At 38.5% G+C, this 20,508-nt stretch overlaps 2 protein-coding genes across 3 annotated transcripts; one reads left to right on the forward strand and one right to left on the reverse strand.

Annotated features, from left to right (window-relative positions):
* Positions 1-1,969: 1,969 nt before the first annotated feature.
* Taz (tafazzin, phospholipid-lysophospholipid transacylase) lies at positions 1,970-10,325 on the forward strand. 2 transcript variants are annotated; one of them, XM_085197101.1, is made up of 4 exons: positions 1,970-2,239; positions 3,630-3,755; positions 7,723-7,871; positions 9,828-10,325. In XM_085197101.1, exons 1-4 carry the CDS (start codon positions 2,125-2,127, stop codon positions 10,314-10,316), a joined length of 879 nt encoding a protein of 292 aa, XP_085053227.1. In that variant the 5' UTR covers positions 1,970-2,124; the 3' UTR covers positions 10,317-10,325. The 2 variants fall into 2 exon arrangements, with proteins under 2 accessions (XP_085053227.1, XP_085053228.1); XM_085197102.1 differs by lacking the exon at positions 1,970-2,239 and adding an exon at positions 3,057-3,213.
* Positions 10,326-16,389: 6,064 nt separating this feature from the next.
* Positions 16,390-20,399, reverse strand: Edc3 (Enhancer of mRNA-decapping protein 3). The gene is made up of 4 exons (XM_085197103.1): positions 20,043-20,399; positions 19,748-19,899; positions 18,736-18,861; positions 16,390-17,507 (listed from the first exon to the last, which is right to left on the reverse strand). The coding sequence occupies exons 1-4, from the start codon at positions 20,195-20,197 to the stop codon at positions 16,483-16,485; spliced, it is 1,458 nt and encodes a 485-aa protein (XP_085053229.1). The 5' UTR covers positions 20,198-20,399; the 3' UTR covers positions 16,390-16,482.
* Positions 20,400-20,508: the final 109 nt, after the last annotated feature.

Genomic DNA, 20,508 nt, shown 5'->3' on the forward strand with positions numbered 1-20,508 from the left:
AAAAAAAAAAAAAAAAAAAAAAAAACAGGGAAAATCAGTAACCCATTGAGCTTTTAAAGATGCGCATCTTTATCGTGTTGGTACTAGTGTCCGCTGGCACACACTGCCTCCCCGCAAGGAGGACCAGCCGAGACCTCTTTGGAGACCTATTTGAAATACAAACCGAGCCGACTGTAACCAAGGCACCTGAGATAGACGATCAGCACCGCAGAATATTACCGGACTTAAATCGACGTCGAATAATAATTAGCTCGCGTCGTCGAAACCCCGAGTTCGAGACGAGGATCTTTGATGAAGTTGTAGAGTACGAATTTGAACTACTTAAAAAACCCAACAAATAGTATTAGCTAAAAATAATTTGTTCGTTTGTTTTGCATTATTGTAAGATATTTTACAAAAAATGGAACGAGTAAGTCTCGATTTTGGACTCAAGATTAACCGCAATAAGACAAAAGTTATGATTGTCGACCGTGCAAATAACAACTCGCCAGAGATTAAATATATCGCGAATTGTGATGTCGTACAATCATATGTCTACCTCGGAGCGCTGATCTCAAATAGTGGAAGCTGTGCAGACGAAATCAAGCGACGCATGGCAATTTCTAGAACATCGATGAGTAAGTTAAGGAACATATGGAGAAGCAGAAACATCACGAAAACTACTAAAATTCGATTAGTCAGGACTCTAGTGTTTCCCATATTTATGTACGCTTGCGAGACATGGACGCTTCGGAAGAGTGACGAGAAGAAGATAGACGCTCTCGAGATGTGGTGCTGGAGGAAAATGCTTGGAGTGTCCTGGACGGAATTTAGAACGAACGAGTCCATACTCCGTGAACTCGACGTAAAACAACGGTTGTCCTCCATTGTCAAAGCACGGATTCTCACTTTCTTCGGACATATTTCTCGACAAGAAGATATTTCCATGCAACGCCTTGTGATTCAGGGAAAAGTTGAGGGTAGCAGGCCACGCGGTAGATCCCCCATGCGATGGACAGACCAAGTGAAGGCAGCCCTCGATGACCCTCTCTACGAGTGCACCAGGCAGACAGTCAATCGCGTAGAATGGCGTCGGACTGTGTGGCGCACCACCAACCTTTAAAAAAAAAAAAAAAGACGACCACGACCGCTCTGTCAAGAGCGAAACGACAAAGAAGAAGAAGAAGATATTTTATTTAATACAAATATTGTGTGTAGAATGATTCTCCTTGTAATATAATTATGTTGAATTGAGTTAATTTTTAAAGTTCCTATTGTAATGGATAATCGTATTTTAATTTAACAAAGATCTAGCGGTTAACAGAGAGACTTATCATTCCGCTAGGTTCTGTCTGCCTAACCTACTAATGCATAAGAAAATAGCAAATTGCTAATTAGATTTATTTTCATAACTGACAAAAGCTTTATTTGATGTCCATTCTTTGGTTGTATGAGATTGTTTTTGTGTTCTTTGTTTTTTGTAACCATTTTAAGCTATAAATAATTCTTAAATAGTATCGTCTAGTCTTAAATTTATAATGTTTTGAAATTAAAGTCATATTTATTTTTATTTGTAAAATATTAATTTGTACTTACTACGTTGTACTATTAATTTTACAGCAGTATTTTTATAGTTATTATACAAATTATATAAAGAGCGTGTAAGATATAAATCAATACTAATAGTATTCAATAAAATATTTCAAATGATTTTAACTAAGCTGTAAGTTTTTGTTAAATTAAAAATGTTTATAATAAATATGTCATGTGGATTGAATTTGATAGATAAATAGTATAATTTTTCCCTTAAAATATACCAAAATAAAGGAACGACCAAAAATTATCTATACTTTATAGGCAAAATATTTAATTAGTATTTTAATTTTTTGACAAGCAAGTCGTGGTTTTTTTTACCCCTTTTATATATATAGCAACACCGCGAAGTATTCATATTTCATAACGTCAATCGTTATGTCAGTGTCAGTTGTCACTTGTTAGCTTAGTGTCATTGTCATTCATAAATGTGATTGCGAACTAGCAGTGAGGCTGTACAAAGACGGGCGGACTTAAACTTAATCTTAGACAGAAATCGTTAAAGAAACAACATGTTATTGTAGTAGAAGCAAGTGACGCCCGCGCGAGAACATGGCTTACGACATCGGTTGGATCATTCCCAGGCTCCGGAACCCGGGGTGCCTGTGGTCCTGCGCCAGCTCCATCACAGTGGCAGTGGTCGGTTTGTTCAGCAAGTTTATTGTAGGTAGGTTTCATTAACTCACATCTCGCCTGTGCGTATCATATTGCTCGATGTGACAGAAACATTGCATAGTTTCCTATTTCGCTGGTTAGCACGTACGACTCGGAACGAGTTACCATCGGCAAAAACTGAACTAGCTGCTTACAATGCATGTCGTTACAATATCAAATAGGCTAATACTCGTTCACAATTTGTATTTTACATTCTTACCATTATATATAATATAGTTACAACCTTGAGAGTACCGAAAATTTAAATTAGGAACCTTTAACCTTCCTGCTCATTATTTAGTTCTTTACAAAGTTAATAAACAAATTTAAAACATTTAATATATAATATAAACGAATCTATATTAAAAACATTGGTTAGAAATAAAAAGTTATTGGTTAGAAATAATAACTTATCAATTCTATAATTTTAACAAAAATCATGTTTTAATTATAAAGTATAAAATAATCTTTATATGCTATTTAATACCTACTAATAATTATTTATTCATTTTGGATTACATTAGAAAAAAAAATTGTGACTGTTTTTATTATATGTAGGATATTAGATACTTTACAATCAGTATTTAATCTAGTTTTTGTATATTTCACTATTTAGTAGATACATTGCTTGATAGTGGGCATTACTCTTATCAAAAGATTAGAATGGCAACAAACCATACATTAGTTATAGCATTCAAGTACTAGTAGAATATAGGCGAGTAAGGTAATATCAGATAGGGGCGGCTGTCAGGTAGGAATTCTATAGTTAACTTAGTAATTGCTACATATGAGTATAATTTAGAGATTTACTTTCAAATAATGTTTTTTTTGCTATATTCTATTTGCTATATGTGCCTAGTGTAGTGTGTATATATACTTTGAATAATATTTAATTTGTTAATGTATTTTAATAAAATTTTAAAAGGATATCCATAAATCTAAAACTAAAGCATATCTAAGAATATTGCCTTGGATGTTAGAAGTGCAGTAAGCTAACCTACAACTTAATTGTTCCATAATAGAATAATAAGTGTGGAAAAGAAGAAATTCCTTTCCCACTGATGCTATGTGAAGCTGATTTATTTTTAATTTCCTTTTTTAAAGTGGTTGATTTTCACTAACATTGTTAATATTGACAGGTGATTTGTGCAGTACAGTACAGGATTGGTACCTGTCCTAAAGTTAGGCTTTCTGAACCTTTGTGTGTTATTCGCCCAGGGAGAAAATAAGAAAAATACTTAAATCTAATCTGCTCAGCCATCAACAGCTAATTTCACATGTTCAGGATTCATGAACTTTTATTGTACATACTATTACATATTGCAGTGGTTTTTTTTGTATCATGTTACCTTATGACAGAGAGTGGAGAGTAGAGTGAGAGCATATTTTCATTTGTTCCACAGTGTTTCTGAACAAGACGACGGTGTACAACCGCGAGGCGCTGGTGCGCGCGGTGCAGCGGCCGCCCGACGTGCCGCTCCTCACCGTGTCCAACCACCACTCGTGCTTCGACGACCCCGGCCTCTGGGGTAAGATAATGATTGTTACATGAATTGAATACGTATACATTTCGTATGTAGACTCTCATCCCTCAGGATATCGTATATATTTTTGCTCTTATATTTAACTAGGTAAACAGAGAGAACATAATAATATTCCGTTGTCTATGATATACAAAATTAAATTAAAAATAGTAAAAACACATGTTTAAGGGGCACTCTGTTTATATACAATAATCACGAGTAGGGCCAAGTCATATTCGTCTATTTTATTACACAGTTACAAGTCAATCAAATAAAGCGTGTTGAACAGAAATAAAACCTAATGCTAGATACAAGAGTGATGCACATTATATATAGAAGTGTGCATTGATGCATATAGGTTAAGTAATCGTCGACGTCCGCTTGCCCGCCTCTGCGCGCCTCTGCCCGCCTCTGCCTCGCGACTCCGGGAACGATTGATTGAGTCGAAAGTAATCACTTGAAGTAGTCTCTAACGAGCATTGTTGATGAGCACAGTCATGGCTTTTTGAAATAGACATTTATTTGAGTTTTGCATTGTAAAGTAAGTTCGTTAAATTATCGTTTACATATAAAAAGCCCTATTGGGGCAGCGTCTAACTGGAGGAAACGAAGACAGTAAGTTCCTTCTGCCCGGCGCCGGCGTGCTGTTTGCGTGAAGCTAATGAATCACTTTGTTTTTGTACCAATCTACAGAAGATATGTCGTCTATTATTTGACTAATATCAAGGAATGTATTACATATGTATACAAAACTGTAAATAACTTTCCAAATGCCGCTCTTATTTATAGAGATGTGATAAGAGATGTATATTTTTGGTTGTATTGTTTCGTGCAGTTAGCTTTGTCTACACTCCACAGCGCCGTACAACTGTCCTTCCCTCAAAGACTCAATATGTAGCCGAACAGGAAGCGCTTTATTACTTCCGGTACCTTTTTAACTTGAAACACTTTAATATACATTAAAAATGTATTTCATAAAACATAACATTATGCAATCGTAATGTATTATTGATTTAAATATAATTTTGCCTTAATGAGTAAACCGTTCAAAATATACAGAATATTAAAGAAAAATTATCAGCTTCACGCTATATGCGGGATACAGCAGGGTAGACAGAGGGAATATATTGCTAAGACGGTCCGATCCCAACTTTACGCAAATTTTCGAAATATTGCTTGTTGAATGGCGGAGCTCTGCGCCGCGCCTTTACTTGTTACCAGACCCACGTCCGTCGCGCTTGCAGTCCCTTAATACTTACAGATTGTTTTTAAGTACGTAAAGAATATATATAAAATTATTTTAATAAAAATATGTTAATTATAATGTTAATAAAAACCTTAATAAAAATATGTTAATTGAAAAATATATATTCTCACAATTGCGTAGTATATATTTAAAAGACGTTTCGGAATAGAAGAATTGTTTAAAAATTTTAGTTACAAATTCTTTGATAAAATGTTTCGGCAAATTTTAACATGACCGCCGCCTGGCTACCGATGGTGGAGCGTGTAGGTGTATGTGAGTCGCGTCTGTCTCGTCTGGCACTACTAGCACTCTGCTGACAACACGTTACAGACCTCGTGAAGAGGTCAGCCCTATCTAACTTATACATATAAGGTTATGTGGAGTTTGTAAAAACAACATTTCTATAACTCCGCATATTCAATGTTCCCGCAATATTTCAATGTAACTCCATTTTTTGTTATCGCTAATCTCAGAAGCGGCTTAACCGATTTAGATGCGGTTTTCACTATTGGATTCTGGAAAGCTTCCGAAAACATATAGGGTTACACACATTATTTTATTACAATCGTTTCATAAATAAAAAAGTTATGTAAAGTATTTAGTTTGACAAATTTGCTAATTGCCGTAACAGTTATTTTATACAACTGTTTTACTGAATTAACTGGATCTCTTTAATTTTCAATTTCTTTATTAATATTTTTATTTCAAGCGGACGTAGCCCCGCACGGGCCCACTAGTAAAAAAATAAATTAGATCCGTGATATGAATTCGGCGTATGAGCGGAACAAAAAATCTAATATTTTTTTTTCAGCTTCACGCTAAATCCCGCACACCGCAGGGTAGGCAAAGGGTACCAAGTGTGAAGACACTCCGTTCCCCACTTTCTATCGAATTCTGGAGGCATTGCGTGTTGAGTGGCAGAACTCAACGCCGCGCTTTGCCTCGACCAGAGCGAAGAAATGGAAATATAAACGTAAATAAATATTTCACTTCCTCCAGTGGGGATTGAACCCACAACCGTCACATTACAGTCACACCTTGTGCCGTTGCGCCACGAAGAAGTTATCCAAATTATAACTTATATGGTAATCTGTTGGGGTAAAGTCTGGGGAGTACTTTGAATGTCTTAGACATTCCAATTGAACCTCTCTCCTCCTCCTCTAGTAGCCGTCTAGCGTTGTCGTGAAGCAGCAGTGGCGTAGAGCGATTGACCAGCCTCGGTTGCTTAGGAGCTAGCTTTTCCGTCATGGTTTACATTTGCAGACAATATACGTCTGCCGTAATGGTCTGGCTAGATTTAAGAAAATTGTAATGAACAACACCGGCGCTATTCCACAAAACGCTTACAAGATTTATCACTAACAGCCTGCAGACTGCAGCTAACTATGGCATGGTTTGCAATGGATCCGCTTTCACAATTCAATCTTTCAATTCTTCATTATCAACTTGGCTCTTCGGCCGTCCACGGGCAGGGCTTAAAATAACGTTAAAACTTTGGTATCGTTACACCAGGTTACCATGTTTACCTTTATATTTAGATACTTTTATCGTTAAGCAGCAATAACGTTTAAATGGTATCGTTATGAGCTAGTTCTGTTACCGTCGCTGTTGTCCAATCACAAAAATATGTAAGATTGCTTCGACGCTAAGTGTGTGTGTGTGTGTGTGTGTGTGTGTGTGTGTGTGTGTGTGTGTGTGCGTGTGTGTGCGTGTGTGCGTGCGTGCGTACTACTATTTCCGTGACCTCATTGCTATTTAGAATTATTGTTCTTGTTAAATATACATCCATACATATGAAAAAATTAGGCGTCTGCGATTTCAAAATATAATAAATATATAATATAAAATATATTATACAATAACTTATGTATATAAGTATCTACTACTAGAATAATATCTACTACTAGAATAATTATTTACCATTTTTTTTCCTAAATAAAATTAAATAATATACAAATTTTCGTATAATTCAAGCGGGAGCTGTTAATAATAATAAAAATAGTTATAAACTATAACAATATTTATGTCCGTGCCAGTAGCAAATAAATCATCACAGAGAGCACACGTTTGTTTTTTATTATTCATCGTCCATACAATCAGAGTAACATTTAATTTGAACCTTAAGTCAATAAACAATTTATCTTATAACGGTTATTAATTTTATGGAAAGGTATAATAAACTGCCTCGTCAGTTAAGTATCCGAAGCGATTCCCGAGACCGAAAAGACCGAAAGTCGATTCCTCAGTCGGACAAAGTATTATTAATTATTATTGGTTTTCGAAAATTGTCAATAGTATGAATTAAAATTATTTGGTAAGCTTATTTATGTACGTAAAATTCATCCTTTTAAGTTACTTCGAAACACACAGTGTTGATTATTCTTCAATCAACGCCCTGTGTTTTAAAAATTTACATTAACTACTTATCGAAATTATAACCTTATTATTACGTTATTATAACGTTAAGTTACCAAGTAACAATACCAAATTGTAACGATACTCGAATATCTGTATGGAATTACCGTTATTTTTTAATGTGAATTGGTAACGTTAAAAAGCCCTGTCCACGGGGCTTGTTTCAAAAATTTTGGAACCAAAAACGCATTGTGTTTTCTTTTGCTACACGACTGCCATACACATCATTGACCCTTCGAGCCGTTTCCGCAGCACTTGTGCCAGGGTGGAAGTAACACAACATGAACTGACTCCTCCGTGCGTGCGTTGCAGGGGTGCTGGACGCGAGCACGCTGGTGCGCGGCGGCCGCATGCGCTGGTCGCTGGCGGCGCACGACATCTGCTTCACCAACGCGCTGCACTCCGCTTTCTTCGCGCTCGGCAAGTGCGTGCCCGTCGTGCGCGGCGCCGGCGTCTACCAGGTAGGTAGAGGGAACCTTGGAACCTAGTGTTAAGAGACTCCAGTGCGTGTTGAGCGGCGGAACACAGTGTAAAATATAAAATATTTCATTCGCCCGTGAGAGAATTCAATTTACCGGAGGACGGCCTCTATGTAGACTTTTTATATTTAATTGTACATGTAGTTGTAATGATATGGTACGACTACGACAGACCTGAGAGTGAGAATTACCTACCTACCGAAGTGGGTAGGCGATGAAGAATGCAGATACAACAGGTGTACAACTGTGTCATTGTTCAATCAAGTAGAAACCGCAATCAGGTATTATAAATTAATCGCAGTAATAAGTACTTGGAATATTACGTAGAATGAGAGGATTCTCATTTCCTCATTTCACATATCCTTTATAAGTATTAATAAACAATGAATGTCTTATTAGGTATTCAATTTAGATAATAAATGTTATATAGGTAAGTTAGCTTAGTACATGTATCTACTAAATGAATCACAAAATTTATTTTAGGTACGTAATATGTAAGTGACCGAAATAATATTTTGTACATTTTTTTTATGGAAAAGACAGATATGAGAACAGTACTTCATATGAGGCCGAACTATATAGGGCCAATCGGTGTTTTAGCGTAAAGTACAGTCTCGCTTTGCCGATGACTCTCAGTTTCTTTGAGACTAACTTGACTCTAAAGCCCAATATGCAGATACAGGGCGCTACTTTAAGAAGAGTGTTCTCGAAAACTGGTGAAACGACAAATGAGATTTTCTTTATGGTTGACGTGCAATTTTGTGTCTTCTGGGGGTAAGTTGAACCAGCAATTTATGTTCGAATCCTAACATTTCATTACTATGCAGAAGAAATAACGTAGGGGACAGCAGGCACCCTTGGGGGCCAGCGTTCATGGGCATGTTTTGTGAGTAAAAACTGTCGACAGCGATCTTGATGCTGTGCGCAATAAAAAAGCTGGCGATCCACTTGCATAAATTCTCGTGAAGCCCGTAGGATGGAAGTTTTACGAGGCACGCCTTATACTCGAACGAAGACCTTCGCCATGTCCAACCTAACTGCCAAGTTTCTCCCTTGCTTTCAATAGCCGCAGCCCAATAATGCTCTCCATCACTTTTGAGAACAGGAAAGTAATAGCAATAGGCCTGTAGTTAGATGGATCGGAGCCATCGCCGTTCTTCGGGATCAGATGAATAAGAGCGCTCTTTCTAATCTTAGACTATTCCGACTGAGTAAGAGTGCCGAAACAAATGCGTTAGCGCCGGTATCAGCTCAGGAGCTTGTGAACGGAGCGCTAAAGAAGAGATGCCATCTCCCTCGCTCGATTTGTGGATGTCCAAAGATAGAGCCTAACAGCTTTTGGGCTGAGGTCGAATATATCGGGCTATCTGAGTCTTCGTCAGAAATAACAAGGCCGGCCGTGCAGTCTCAAGATGGTGGTGGACGCCATTACAGTTAGTGTGTAGACCCCCTGGTGTCACAAAAGTCTACAAGTCCACAGCGCGGTACTGTGTCCTTCCCAGAATTCGACGGTCGGCTTGAGTAGAAAGCGCGCCGCCGCCCTATTCGAGTAACGCGAAGGTTCTTTTTCGCAACCATTTTTTTTCAACACTTTATTTTTCTTTTAAATAATGTTGGATTCGCATTAAAAATAATGCAGTTCATCAACAAAAACTTTACCATAAATTTAGTTGAAGGTGACTGCGGCACAATGTTTCGAGGCAATTGTGGTGTATCATATATTCTACTATCATGTATCATTTATGCAATGGGATCTCGTACTGTATACACGTTATAAATACCTACCTTGTATTATTATTTTTTGTATTTCTTAAAGGTTTGTTTTTATATGTTTTAATTTATTTTAACCTTATAAATACTTAGTTATTATTAAACAAATTTAATGTGTACTTAAATATCTTCCACATATAGTTTATTATATCGATATGATTTTACCAGCCCGCAATGGACTTCTGCGTGGAGCGCCTCGTCCGCGGCGAATGGGTGCACATCTTTCCCGAGGGGCGCGTGAACGTGGACAAGGAGCGCATCCGCTTCAAGTGGGGCGTGGGCCGCCTCGTGGCTGACAGCGCCGCCGCCGGCCGCCCGCCGCTTGTACTGCCCGTGTGGCACGAGGGGCTCGACCGCGTGCTGCCCAACGCGGAGCCCTACCGCCTGCGCGCGCACAACGACGTGCACCTCACTGTGGGCGAGCCCATCGCGCTGTGTGCGCTGCTGGACGCGCTGCGCGGCGCCGGCGCCTCCGAGGAAGACACGCGTCGCGCCATCACCGACCGCATCCAGCGCGAGCTGCTGCAGCTGCGCGAGCGCGCACACCTGCTCATACAGCGCGCCGCCGCGTGCTCGCTCGCGGCCCCGTCTCCGCCCGCGCCCGCGCCCTCGCCCCCTCCCGACCGCAACCATGCCGCGCGCGACAAGGACGCGTAATACAAGGGGAACGACTACTACTAACTACTACTAACTACTATTCAAAGCAATTGTAAAATTGAGTTAAAAAAAATATTTCTATACAAAATAATATAATATTTTTATGTTTTAAAAATTGTATTCAAAAAGATTTTTAGAATATAGTACTTAATCAGTTTTTACATATCCATTAGTGAAATATATTTTTCCCCTTTGTTTTACAATTGCTTTCTATTGAAATTTAAATAAAAATGTTTTTATTTACACGACGTTGTCAGGTGCGTGTGTGTGTGTGTGTGTGTGTGTGTGTGTGGTGTGTGTGTGTGTGTGTGTGTGTGTGTGTGTGTGTGTGTGTGTGTGTGTGGGTGTGTGTGTGTGTGTGTGTGTGTGTGTGTGTGTGTGTGTGTGTGTGTGGGTGGGTGTGTGTGTGTGTGTGTGTTTGTGTACATTGTTTCTATTTAAAGTAAGCTTTGTAAGCTCTATACAGTAATATTTGTATCTCCGCGCTATTTATTCGCTTATAGTGTAATTACATTGCAATTATTGTACCTGGTCCGTCGACTTGTTACCTAATAACATTTTCTTAATTCTTTTTTACTTACAAAAAATATTTAAGGCGACGGCACATAGTATTAATGGTGTTGTGTGCAACTTAAAGGCGTTTAATTATAAAAGATTTGTTCATAATGAATGGTCTTCCTTTGATCGCTTCCAATTTAGCAAACTTTTGTAAAATGTAGTTGTATAAATTGCGAGTCGTCGCCGGCCATAGCTGTCACTTGTCAACCTGTGTGAAAGAATGAGAGAAAGTGGAGGTTGCTAGGGTTCCCGTTTCAATATGCAATCTTTTATTGTTTAATTTTATCTTTTTATAATACAGTCTCTTTCGCGTGTTGTCTATGCGCTCAATAAGACATATATTTTAAATACGAGGTTCCCACACAATCATAACTTAAGAACTGAACTGACTGAACTGACAGTTGTGGTTATTAAATGGCAGCTAATACATGACCTTGTATTTGTATAGAGCACAAATAACTAAATAGCAGTAAATAGCTTCATCTTTGTGTCGCTGATGTCTGCTCCGAGTCCACTTAGAGCAGTAGTCTCTAGTGGGCAGTGTGGACGTGCGAGCTTGGTGTTCCTTACTTGACGCGTGTATGGATGTCGTCGTTGGCATCCGCAATCAAACTAGTTATACATTAATGTTTATATAGATATTTTGATCTACTTTTACTTTTACAAAATCATAGGTGGGTTTTATTATAATAAGAGTGTTATAACTTGTAATGGCTCCTATAAACTTAAGTAATACTCTATTCGGAATTGTATTTTTGAGAAATATCAACATGTTTCATATTTTTATTATAGACGTAGGTTTAGTGAAGGGTGGGATTCTACATTTTTAAATACAATTTCATATAAAAAACACTTTTGTGAATAAATGGCATTTTGTAAATGTATCATAAAAATTGGGCCTCCATTCTTCATCTGATGCTAATGACTCTTGTTGAAACTATTCATGTGGAAAATTCCTCATATACTGGCATTTATGCAATGTAACAATAATAGAGGCACGTCACTGATAGCCCATAAATTATTATATTGTTAATAAATTCAAATATTGAAAAATGTTGTCAATGTGTGCTTGTATAAAACGTGCAAGCTTCAAAATATTTTTACGTCGTTAGTAATTAGTAAGTACTGATACTGAATCAAACTGGGATTTGCCGCGTACTGACCTACCTCAACGTCAAACACAAAATGTCATGAGATGGAGAGTAGTCATATTATACTTCATTGTAGATATTTCTGAAATTAATTTTGTCATTATGTATTATAAATACTGTATTTAAAGAGATGTTATATGTAAATATAATTTAAAGCACATTATCAGTTCCCGGCGGCGCGGCGATGGTCGTTGTCGGGAGTGTATTTGTATATTTATTTTGTGGGCACATACTGATCGTGGTAAAGAGAGAGATATGTAAACATGATGTGTAAAATATCAAATATTAGTAATTAAGTTGAAAATCATGAACTTTTATGTCTTAAATTATTATCCTAGACCAGTGAACACTCACTCGGGCGACTGTAATATGCTTAAATGTTCGAACGTCTTAGTAGACCAGCGAAGCCCTGACAGGACAGTGGGTCTCCACTGACGGACTCTAGAGTAACGGTGTGAAACATTCTTCCGCAGCTTTAAACTTTGAATACAATAGAGCATAGCTCTGTCCCTGAGGTCGGTTTTGTTTATTTTAGAAACACTTACAATTTTTACTCATTGTAGGTAATATTTTAAAGCGACCTCTGGAGAGTCCCGGTTGTACCAGAAGCCAAATACTTTGTAAATCAACTTGTGTTGTATATGTATGTGTGCATTTGTGTAATGTGTTTATGTGTGTTGCATGTTGCAAATGTGCTTTTTGAGACTCCATGTATTTTTCGGAAATAAATAAATGGATTTAAATAACGGTTTTATTGTTTATTTATCCTGTCTAGAAAAGACAAGTTCCATTTTCTAAGAACATTTTTTTTTTGTAAATGAGGGAAAAGTAGACAATTTCAATTTACCTGGAAAGTGGGCGTCAAAGCATACGACATAGGGGTGAATAGAGAAAATATACTAGGATTGATAAGAATCACTAGGAGTTTTTGTGATGAATAAACATGTGTGTGTGAGATACAAAGCAAAGTAGGCAGAGATAACTTGGGAACCTAGTCTTTGGTTCGGTTCTTTATTTATGGCGCTTCGAGCGTGCCAGTTGAGCACTAATCACTTCGTCAATGTCACGTTGTATGGAGAACACACAAAGGAGGTTGTACGGAACCTAGTCTTAAGATACCCCGTTCCCATCAAGACATTTCCATTCCGTTACTTTCATATCATACTAGCGCCCCCCCTCCCGCGGCTTCGCCCGCGTGAACTACATTATTATTCATTTAATAAACAGAATTGACTGACAGTCAAATGTATTGATATCAATGAATAATTTGATTCACTTGTTCTTAAACAGCCTTAAATGTTAAATTATTGATTTGGGTAGGGATTTATAATATTATTTGTATAACAACTGTAATGATTGCATATTACGAAACATACCCAAATCGAATCGAATCCAAAATAATTAATCTAACATCGAATATAACATATTTGAGAACCTCCTCCTTTTGAAAGTCGGTTAAAAATACAGATTTATTATAACTATAAGTATAGACGTGGATTACTTTATATTTGCAGGCAAACTCATTCCTTGTGTTCATTCAAATGCCGATAACTTTTTTTTATGAACCGATTTTGATGAAACAAACTTTAGATGTTGAGTTAAAACAAAGCAATTTGTGAAAGTTTTTAAGTAAATCGGTTCAGTACTTTCGAAGATAAGCGTCACCATACATACAGAGAGACAGACAAGAAATTAAAAATATATATATTTTTGCTTTCTATTATTCTTTTTAAGTGTCCCTCTATCCATTTCAGTTAAAAATAGGAAATGTACATACAAAATTATTTTTACTGTTTTATTATATTTAGAGATGTTGGAACCCACGGTAGAGGAATACCTAGTATGGATACCATCAGACGTAACAAAAGTTGTATATCCTAGGTGTATGTTTTGTAGAATAGTTTCATGCCTTAATTGTTTTTTGTTAAGAATTGAAATCTATACTAATATAATAAAGCGGAAGAGTTTGTTTGTTTGTTTGTTTGTTTGTTTGAACGCTAAGATCTCTGGATCTACTGGTCCGATTTACATTGTTTTTGTTTTGTATGAAAGCTGCATTCTTCAGAAGTGCTATAGGCTATATAACATTACATTACACATATATACTAATATATTTTAAAGTACATTCTAATTTGACATGCAATTTATTCTGCCATGTTAATAACAACCGTCGTTGCTACGCGACCGCTACCGCGACGTTTTGATATTCATCCTTATGAAAATAAATATAATAGTCACTTTTAGCATTTTATCTAGATGGAAATTATAGTTTACTGTATAACATACTAATAAATAATTAAGGAGATGTCACTGATTCCAAATGACCTAGCCACCTAGCGGGCGGCACAGTATGACCGACGCGAACGGGCAGATGACGTTGACGGTTTTATAAATTTTCATACATTTTCGAACTTTATTTGTTGTTTATAATTAATTTAAAATACACTTTGATTCTCTTCTTATTTTATTTGATATTGCCCGCTAAAATTATCCTATTTAATAGAGAGAAATGTTTAGTTATTTCGTAGAGTCGATATCTATGTACGCACGTACGGAAAACTTTAGGTACTTTTTCTAATATTAAGAATACCTATCCTTTAGTTACTTTTAATCCTTTTGTTAGTTCATTTCAATAACTCAGATATTTTTTTCTAATAATGTGTATCTACTTATTATTCTTTTTGATTATTTGAGCTTATATTTTCTTACTAATTCTATTGAGAATTGAAAATAATTTCATGAATATATTTAATAAATATTCTTATAGTTGAAGCAGGCGTAGCCGCGTCAGGGTCCACTAGTTAATAAATATGGTTGATGTAACTGATGATTTCGCTATGTGAGTATGAAAGCAATATAGATAACATGGCCAGTCGTGGTGCAGGGGTACAATGGGCGACTGTAAATGGGCCTGGTTGTGGGTTCGATCCCCATTGGACGAGATGAAATATGTATTTAATTCGTATTTCCATTTCTTCGCTCTGGTGTCGATGCACATCGCGGCCTTCATTTAGAATTCGATAGAAAATGGGGAACGAAGTGTCTTAACAGTGGATTTGATTCGTTAGTTCAGCCTGCTGTGTGCGCGCAACTATAGATAAATATTAATCTGTTGTATATTATTATGTAAATATTTTACTCTGCTTTAATATGTAATTGAATATGACGGAATTCGTAATTTGAATAAAATAATTATAACATATAAATTGACTATTGTATTGGTAAGGTCGGCAAACACTGGGCAGCCTAGAGCTTGACAATGAGTAAATCAATCGCTGTCATAGCTTTATATTCTACTAGTGGACCCGGACGCGGCTACGCCTGCTTGTACTATAAGAATATTTTTGCGTCGGTCATACTGTGCCGCCCGTAGGCTAGGTCATTTCGAATCAGTGACATCTCCTTAATTATTTATTAGAATGTTATACAGTAAACTATAATTTCAATCTAGATGAAATGCTGAAAGTGACTATTATATTTATTTTCATAAGGATGAATATCAAAATGTCGCGGTAACGATTGCGTAGCGACGCGACGGTTGTTATTAACATGGCAGAATAAATTGCATGTCAAATTAGAAAGTACTTTAAAATATATTAGTTTATATGTGTAATGTAATGTTATATAGCCTATAGCACTTCTAAAGAATGCAGCTTTCATACAAAACAAAAACAAAGTAAATCGGACCAGTAGATCCAGAGATCTTAGCGTTCAAACAAACAAACAAACTCTTCCGCTTTATTATATTAGTATAGATTAATCTGATAATGTTTTCCTACATTGTTTTTTCGCAAAATGTTCAACCGAGAGACACAATTTATTACTATTTTATTATATTACTAGTGGACCCAGACGCGGCTACGCCTGCTTGAACTTTAAGAATATTTATTAATTATTATATAATATATTTATTTTTATAAGGATGAATATCAAAATAAAAAAGTATGAATATCAAAATAATAAAGTTCATTTTGGGTGACGTTTTCTTATAACAACAAAGAAACTTTGCAAACCGGTGCTTAGCAACGACGGTTGTTATTAACATGGCAGAATAAATTGCATGTCAAATTAGAAAGTATTTTAATTTATTAGTACATATGTGTAATGTAATATTATATAGCCTATAGCACTTCTGAAGAATGGAGCTTTCATACAAAACAAAAACATAGTAAATCGGACCAGTATATCCAGAGATCTTAGCGTTCAAACAAACAAACAAACAAACAAACAAACTCTTCCGCTTTATTATATTAGTATAGATAGGTGAATGACCAATGAATAACTCAATGATGAAATGACATTTAGATAACAATGAATCCAGATAGGAGGTGAGTGAAGGGTCGAGGCAAGTGATCAGCGAGATGTAATGTAAATTCAGAATTTTATTCAATTTCAAAAAATATCCTTCAATATTTACAATCGAATTCGTCGTTGACCAAGTTGCGTCCCGGTGTGGCTCAGTTGAGCGCCAGCACGGAGGAGGCGCCGAAGGGCGGGCGGTATGCCACGCGCAGGTCGCGGAACACGGCCGCCGGCGCCGCCACGTTGGCCAGGTACAGGCGGCCCATCGCCGCGGGCAGCGCCGCCGGCAGGCCCGCCACTAGCGAAGCACGCGCGCCCAGCCCCCACGCCGCCCAGCCTGCGCCCGGCGGCTCCAGCGCCACAAGCGCCGCGCGAGCTCCCGCCGCCCAGCGCAGCGCCGCGCCGTAGCGCTCCTGCGCATCGTCCTGCAGCGGGTCGTAAAGCGCCACCAGCACCACGTCTGCCGCCGGCAGCGCCTCCGCGCGCCGTAGCGCCGCCACGCCGCCCAGCTCGTACAGGCGCACCTCGCGCTGCAGTGCCTCGTCCTCCAGGGCGCCCTCGCCGCCCGCCAGTAGCACGAGCGCACGCACACCATGCGCTGCAAGCACGCGCGCTGCCGCCACGCCGCAAGCGCCCGCGCCGTGGCGGCCCGCCAGCACCACGGCCACGGGAGCCTGGTGCGCGTTGCGCGGCTCCAGGCGCCGCACGCCGCCCGCCAGGCGCAGCGCCACGTCGGCGGCGGCGCGCGCCAGCAGAGTGCGCGCGGCGTCGAGCGCGCCGAGGCGGGCCAACGCGCGCCAGAAGTCGCGGCGCAGCGCGGGCGCGGCCGATGGCACGCGGCGGCCGTCGTCGGCGCTGTACACCACGGGCCCGGCCAGCTCGGCGGGCAGGCGGATGGTAGGCGGCGGCGGCGCGGCACCGAGCACGTTCTCGTCATGGCGGAAGGAGGCCTCGTCGGCGGCGCGCACGACGTCGGGGCGAGCGGCGTGCGCGGCGTGGGCGGCGCGCATCTCCTCCCAGAGCGCGCGCTTGTCGAAGAGCGCGAGGTTGCCCTCGAAGTCGAAGTCGTCGAGCAGTGCAGGCGAGGCAGCGTCCCCAAAGCAGGCCTCGTTGCGGCGCCGCGCACGCTCGTGCGGGGGCCCGCGCGCCTTTGGGGTGGAACCTGCGTTGCCGTAGCTACCTGCCCGTCGTGACCACCCAAAATCTTATTACTTAAGAATCAGCATTATACAACTCTGCATACCTCTTTCAACTCGTCCACTGTCAGTACACTACGAAGACTAAGTTTGCCACTACCAAAATTTTAAGTGTAATAATTAAACTAAGTATACCATTGACTTTGAAAAGAGCTGTTGAGTTTCTTGCCGGCTCTTCCCAGCAGGACTGCCTTCCGAACCGGTAGTAGCTTTTTGTCTATATGTTCATTCGACGATTCAAAAGTGTTTATAATAGTCAATTTGAATAAAGAATATGAATAATAATACCCAAGTTTCACTGCCGAATAACAGCGCCGGTACCAACACTGCATTGTGTACGGCCAAACGTACTCAATGCAGCTCCGACTTCGGTAAACCTGTTACAGGCAGCAATACGCCTTTCCACATCCATCTTGTATCTTTCACTTCTACTAAACATACTTCCTAAATATACCACTTCATTCACTTATTCTAATATCTTACCATTTACACTGTACTTGAATGCCATCCTTTCTTCATTTTTTTCAAATACCAAAACTTTTGTGATGCTGATGATCTCTGTAAAGAGACTTTACAGCCTGCAGCAAGGATCAGCTCACATTGTATCATCAAATCTGAGCCGAGACACTCATTACTTAGGGTCCGAAGGTGAAAACCTCTAAGAGGAAATATAACCGAGCCTCTAGGTGGCAAATTGCCCGAGCAAGGTTCGAGCATATCGGCGAGACGCTTGAGAGTTCAGCCAAAAGCTGTTAGGCGAGCTCTGTCCTTTTTGAACATCCACAAGTTGAGCGGGCCAGATGGCATATCTCACTGGCTATAGGATAATGGCGCTAACAAGGATACTCTTGTTATCTCCAGCTTGAAACGAATCCAAAACAGCCTCCAGTTGATCGCCTTGTATTCAACTGCTGCACTAACCAATCGACAGGAAAATAACATACCTACACGTTGTCGGCAGAGCAACCCGGATGCCCGGTAAATCGGTTATGTCATTGCTTTCGCTTGATTTCAGTCACACTAACAACATCTAAATCTCTGTCATCCATCACATCTAATGATCCACGCAGCTATTTATAACACCGTCCTCCACCTCCCTCCGTTTCGGACATGGCGTGTTGGGTGGCGGTCTGTTTTATTTATAATATTGTATTTAACATTGGCTTGTCTAATAAACAAAATTATTAGTTAAGAAAATACTTTAAATATTACCTGAGTGATGGGTGTTTTTGTTACTCCTTGCTCCTTGTATGTCAATAGGCTTGCTTCGCACAGGTGCCGAAGCAGCGTTTCGAGAAGTTGCGGCTTTATTACTTGTGCTGGTTACTGGTGGAGTTCCTGTAATATTTCATATAAAGAGATGTTAATGCAAAGTTTTAATTCCTTTATAACGACAAGATAAATATTTCTTAACAGAGTTCAAAGGTTTCACATTATATCTTTTTAAGCTTACCCACTGTATGAAACTAAAAAAATTATAATAGGAACCTGGGAACCTAGTGTTACGTAGCAACACTCCGCTCCCCATTAAAACACTTCCGTTTCCCACTTTCCTATCTATATCTATATCCTATCTGTTTTATCTATGGCAGTTCTCATAATTTGAATATGCCACTTCACTTCATCAACAAACATCCTTTGTATGGGATTAAGGCTTTCAGGTATACATAAAGCCTTACTAATTCATCCAATTTTATAATATAAAAAAAATCGAAATAATAATTTACATCTGGTGGTAATTTATGCAGTCAATGATGAATGACCAAAATCTGTATCATGTTGTGAAGGAGCTGTTTCGTAAAGTCAGCAGTAGACACAAATATTATATGGGTAATACAGTATTTAGTCCAACCAAACTCTATGCCATAGTCATTTTCTAAATATAGACATTTTCCATGGTTTCTACACCATTTCAAGGCCTGACCTATGGTTACACTGAGTTGCATCTCAGCTAAATTGACATAGTTAAACATTTTTATATATATATTTGTAGATATATTGGGATACTTTGAACCCAAGATTCTTAACGAATGGGAACAATAAATAAGGAATGAGAAATAATAATAAAATAATCATTTCAGACATAATCAGAAACATACTTTACTATTCAATATATGTTTAGATATATACAACTAAAAATTATTTAGTGGCAGCACCTAAACTATCAAGTTCCAGCAAGCAAGTCACCAACATGTATAAAAGGAATATAATTAAAACTATTTACCCGAATGGGAGGGATTTGCTTGTAGATTTTCACACACAGTGGCTCTTTGAGTTTTTTTATTAGTTTTTGTGACTGCTACTGTACTATGAGTCTGCTCTGCCGGCTCTGGACGCGCCTCCTCTATTATCCTTAGATCTTTTATATCAGCAGAGCTACGGAAAACTTTTAATAAAAAAAATATAAACACACAAAAAAGTTTTTTTCGAATTGGCTTTATTGCTATTGACCTGGACTGATCTTGACAGTGTCACCGGGCGGGCAGACAAAAAGAGATGTAATTTACTGTTAAACTTACTTTAGGGTAACTTGAGATTTTGGATATGGAAATCCATTCCGAAATGCTTTAGTCAGTGTGATCGTGTTCCCGTCGGCTTCCAGGATCGTGCCCTGGTAGCAGCCTAGCGGCTCCCCGCAGTTCACGGACACGGCGTAGCCCACCCATTTGGACATTATAATAACCTTACATCAATATTCTTTTTAATTATGAAATAGCGTCAATAAACAAATATTTATTTCTTAACAATACAAATCTCCCTTAAAAATGGTAATTGATTAAAAAAATATAAAAATGTGTTTAACATAATTCAACGTGAGCGACAAACATTGTATTTGCTTTTGACATTTAAAACGTCAAAAAATTGTATTTATTTTTGTTTGTTTATTTTATTATTTTCTGACATATCCATTGAAATATAAAAAATGCATTTTTATATAGGTATATATAATTTTTTATATACTTTTTATAAATAAAATAGGGAGCA

This window comes from Heliconius melpomene, chromosome 14, assembly GCF_056956725.1.
Source record: "Heliconius melpomene rosina isolate 202511_hmr_F chromosome 14, ASM5695672v1, whole genome shotgun sequence".
Classification (NCBI taxonomy): Eukaryota; Metazoa; Arthropoda; class Insecta; order Lepidoptera; family Nymphalidae; genus Heliconius; species Heliconius melpomene.

Excerpts from the sequence above, each read along its gene's own strand:
- Taz (XM_085197101.1), top strand. The coding sequence starts at position 2,125 with ATGGCTTACGACATCGGTTGGATCATTCCCAGGCTCCGGAACCCGGGG. Across the intron at positions 3,756-7,722 it reads CGACGACCCCGGCCTCTGGG|GGGTGCTGGACGCGAGCACG; the intron begins GTAAGATAATGA and ends CGTGCGTTGCAG. Across the intron at positions 7,872-9,827 it reads GCGGCGCCGGCGTCTACCAG|CCCGCAATGGACTTCTGCGT; the intron begins GTAGGTAGAGGG and ends TGATTTTACCAG.
- Edc3 (XM_085197103.1), bottom strand. The coding sequence starts at position 20,197 with ATGTCCAAATGGGTGGGCTACGCCGTGTCCGTGAACTGCGGGGAGCCG. Across the intron at positions 18,862-19,747 it reads AGCAAATCCCTCCCATTCGG|GAACTCCACCAGTAACCAGC; the intron begins GTAAATAGTTTT and ends GAAATATTACAG. Across the intron at positions 17,508-18,735 it reads CAAAAACACCCATCACTCAG|GTAGCTACGGCAACGCAGGT; the intron begins GTAATATTTAAA and ends CACGACGGGCAG.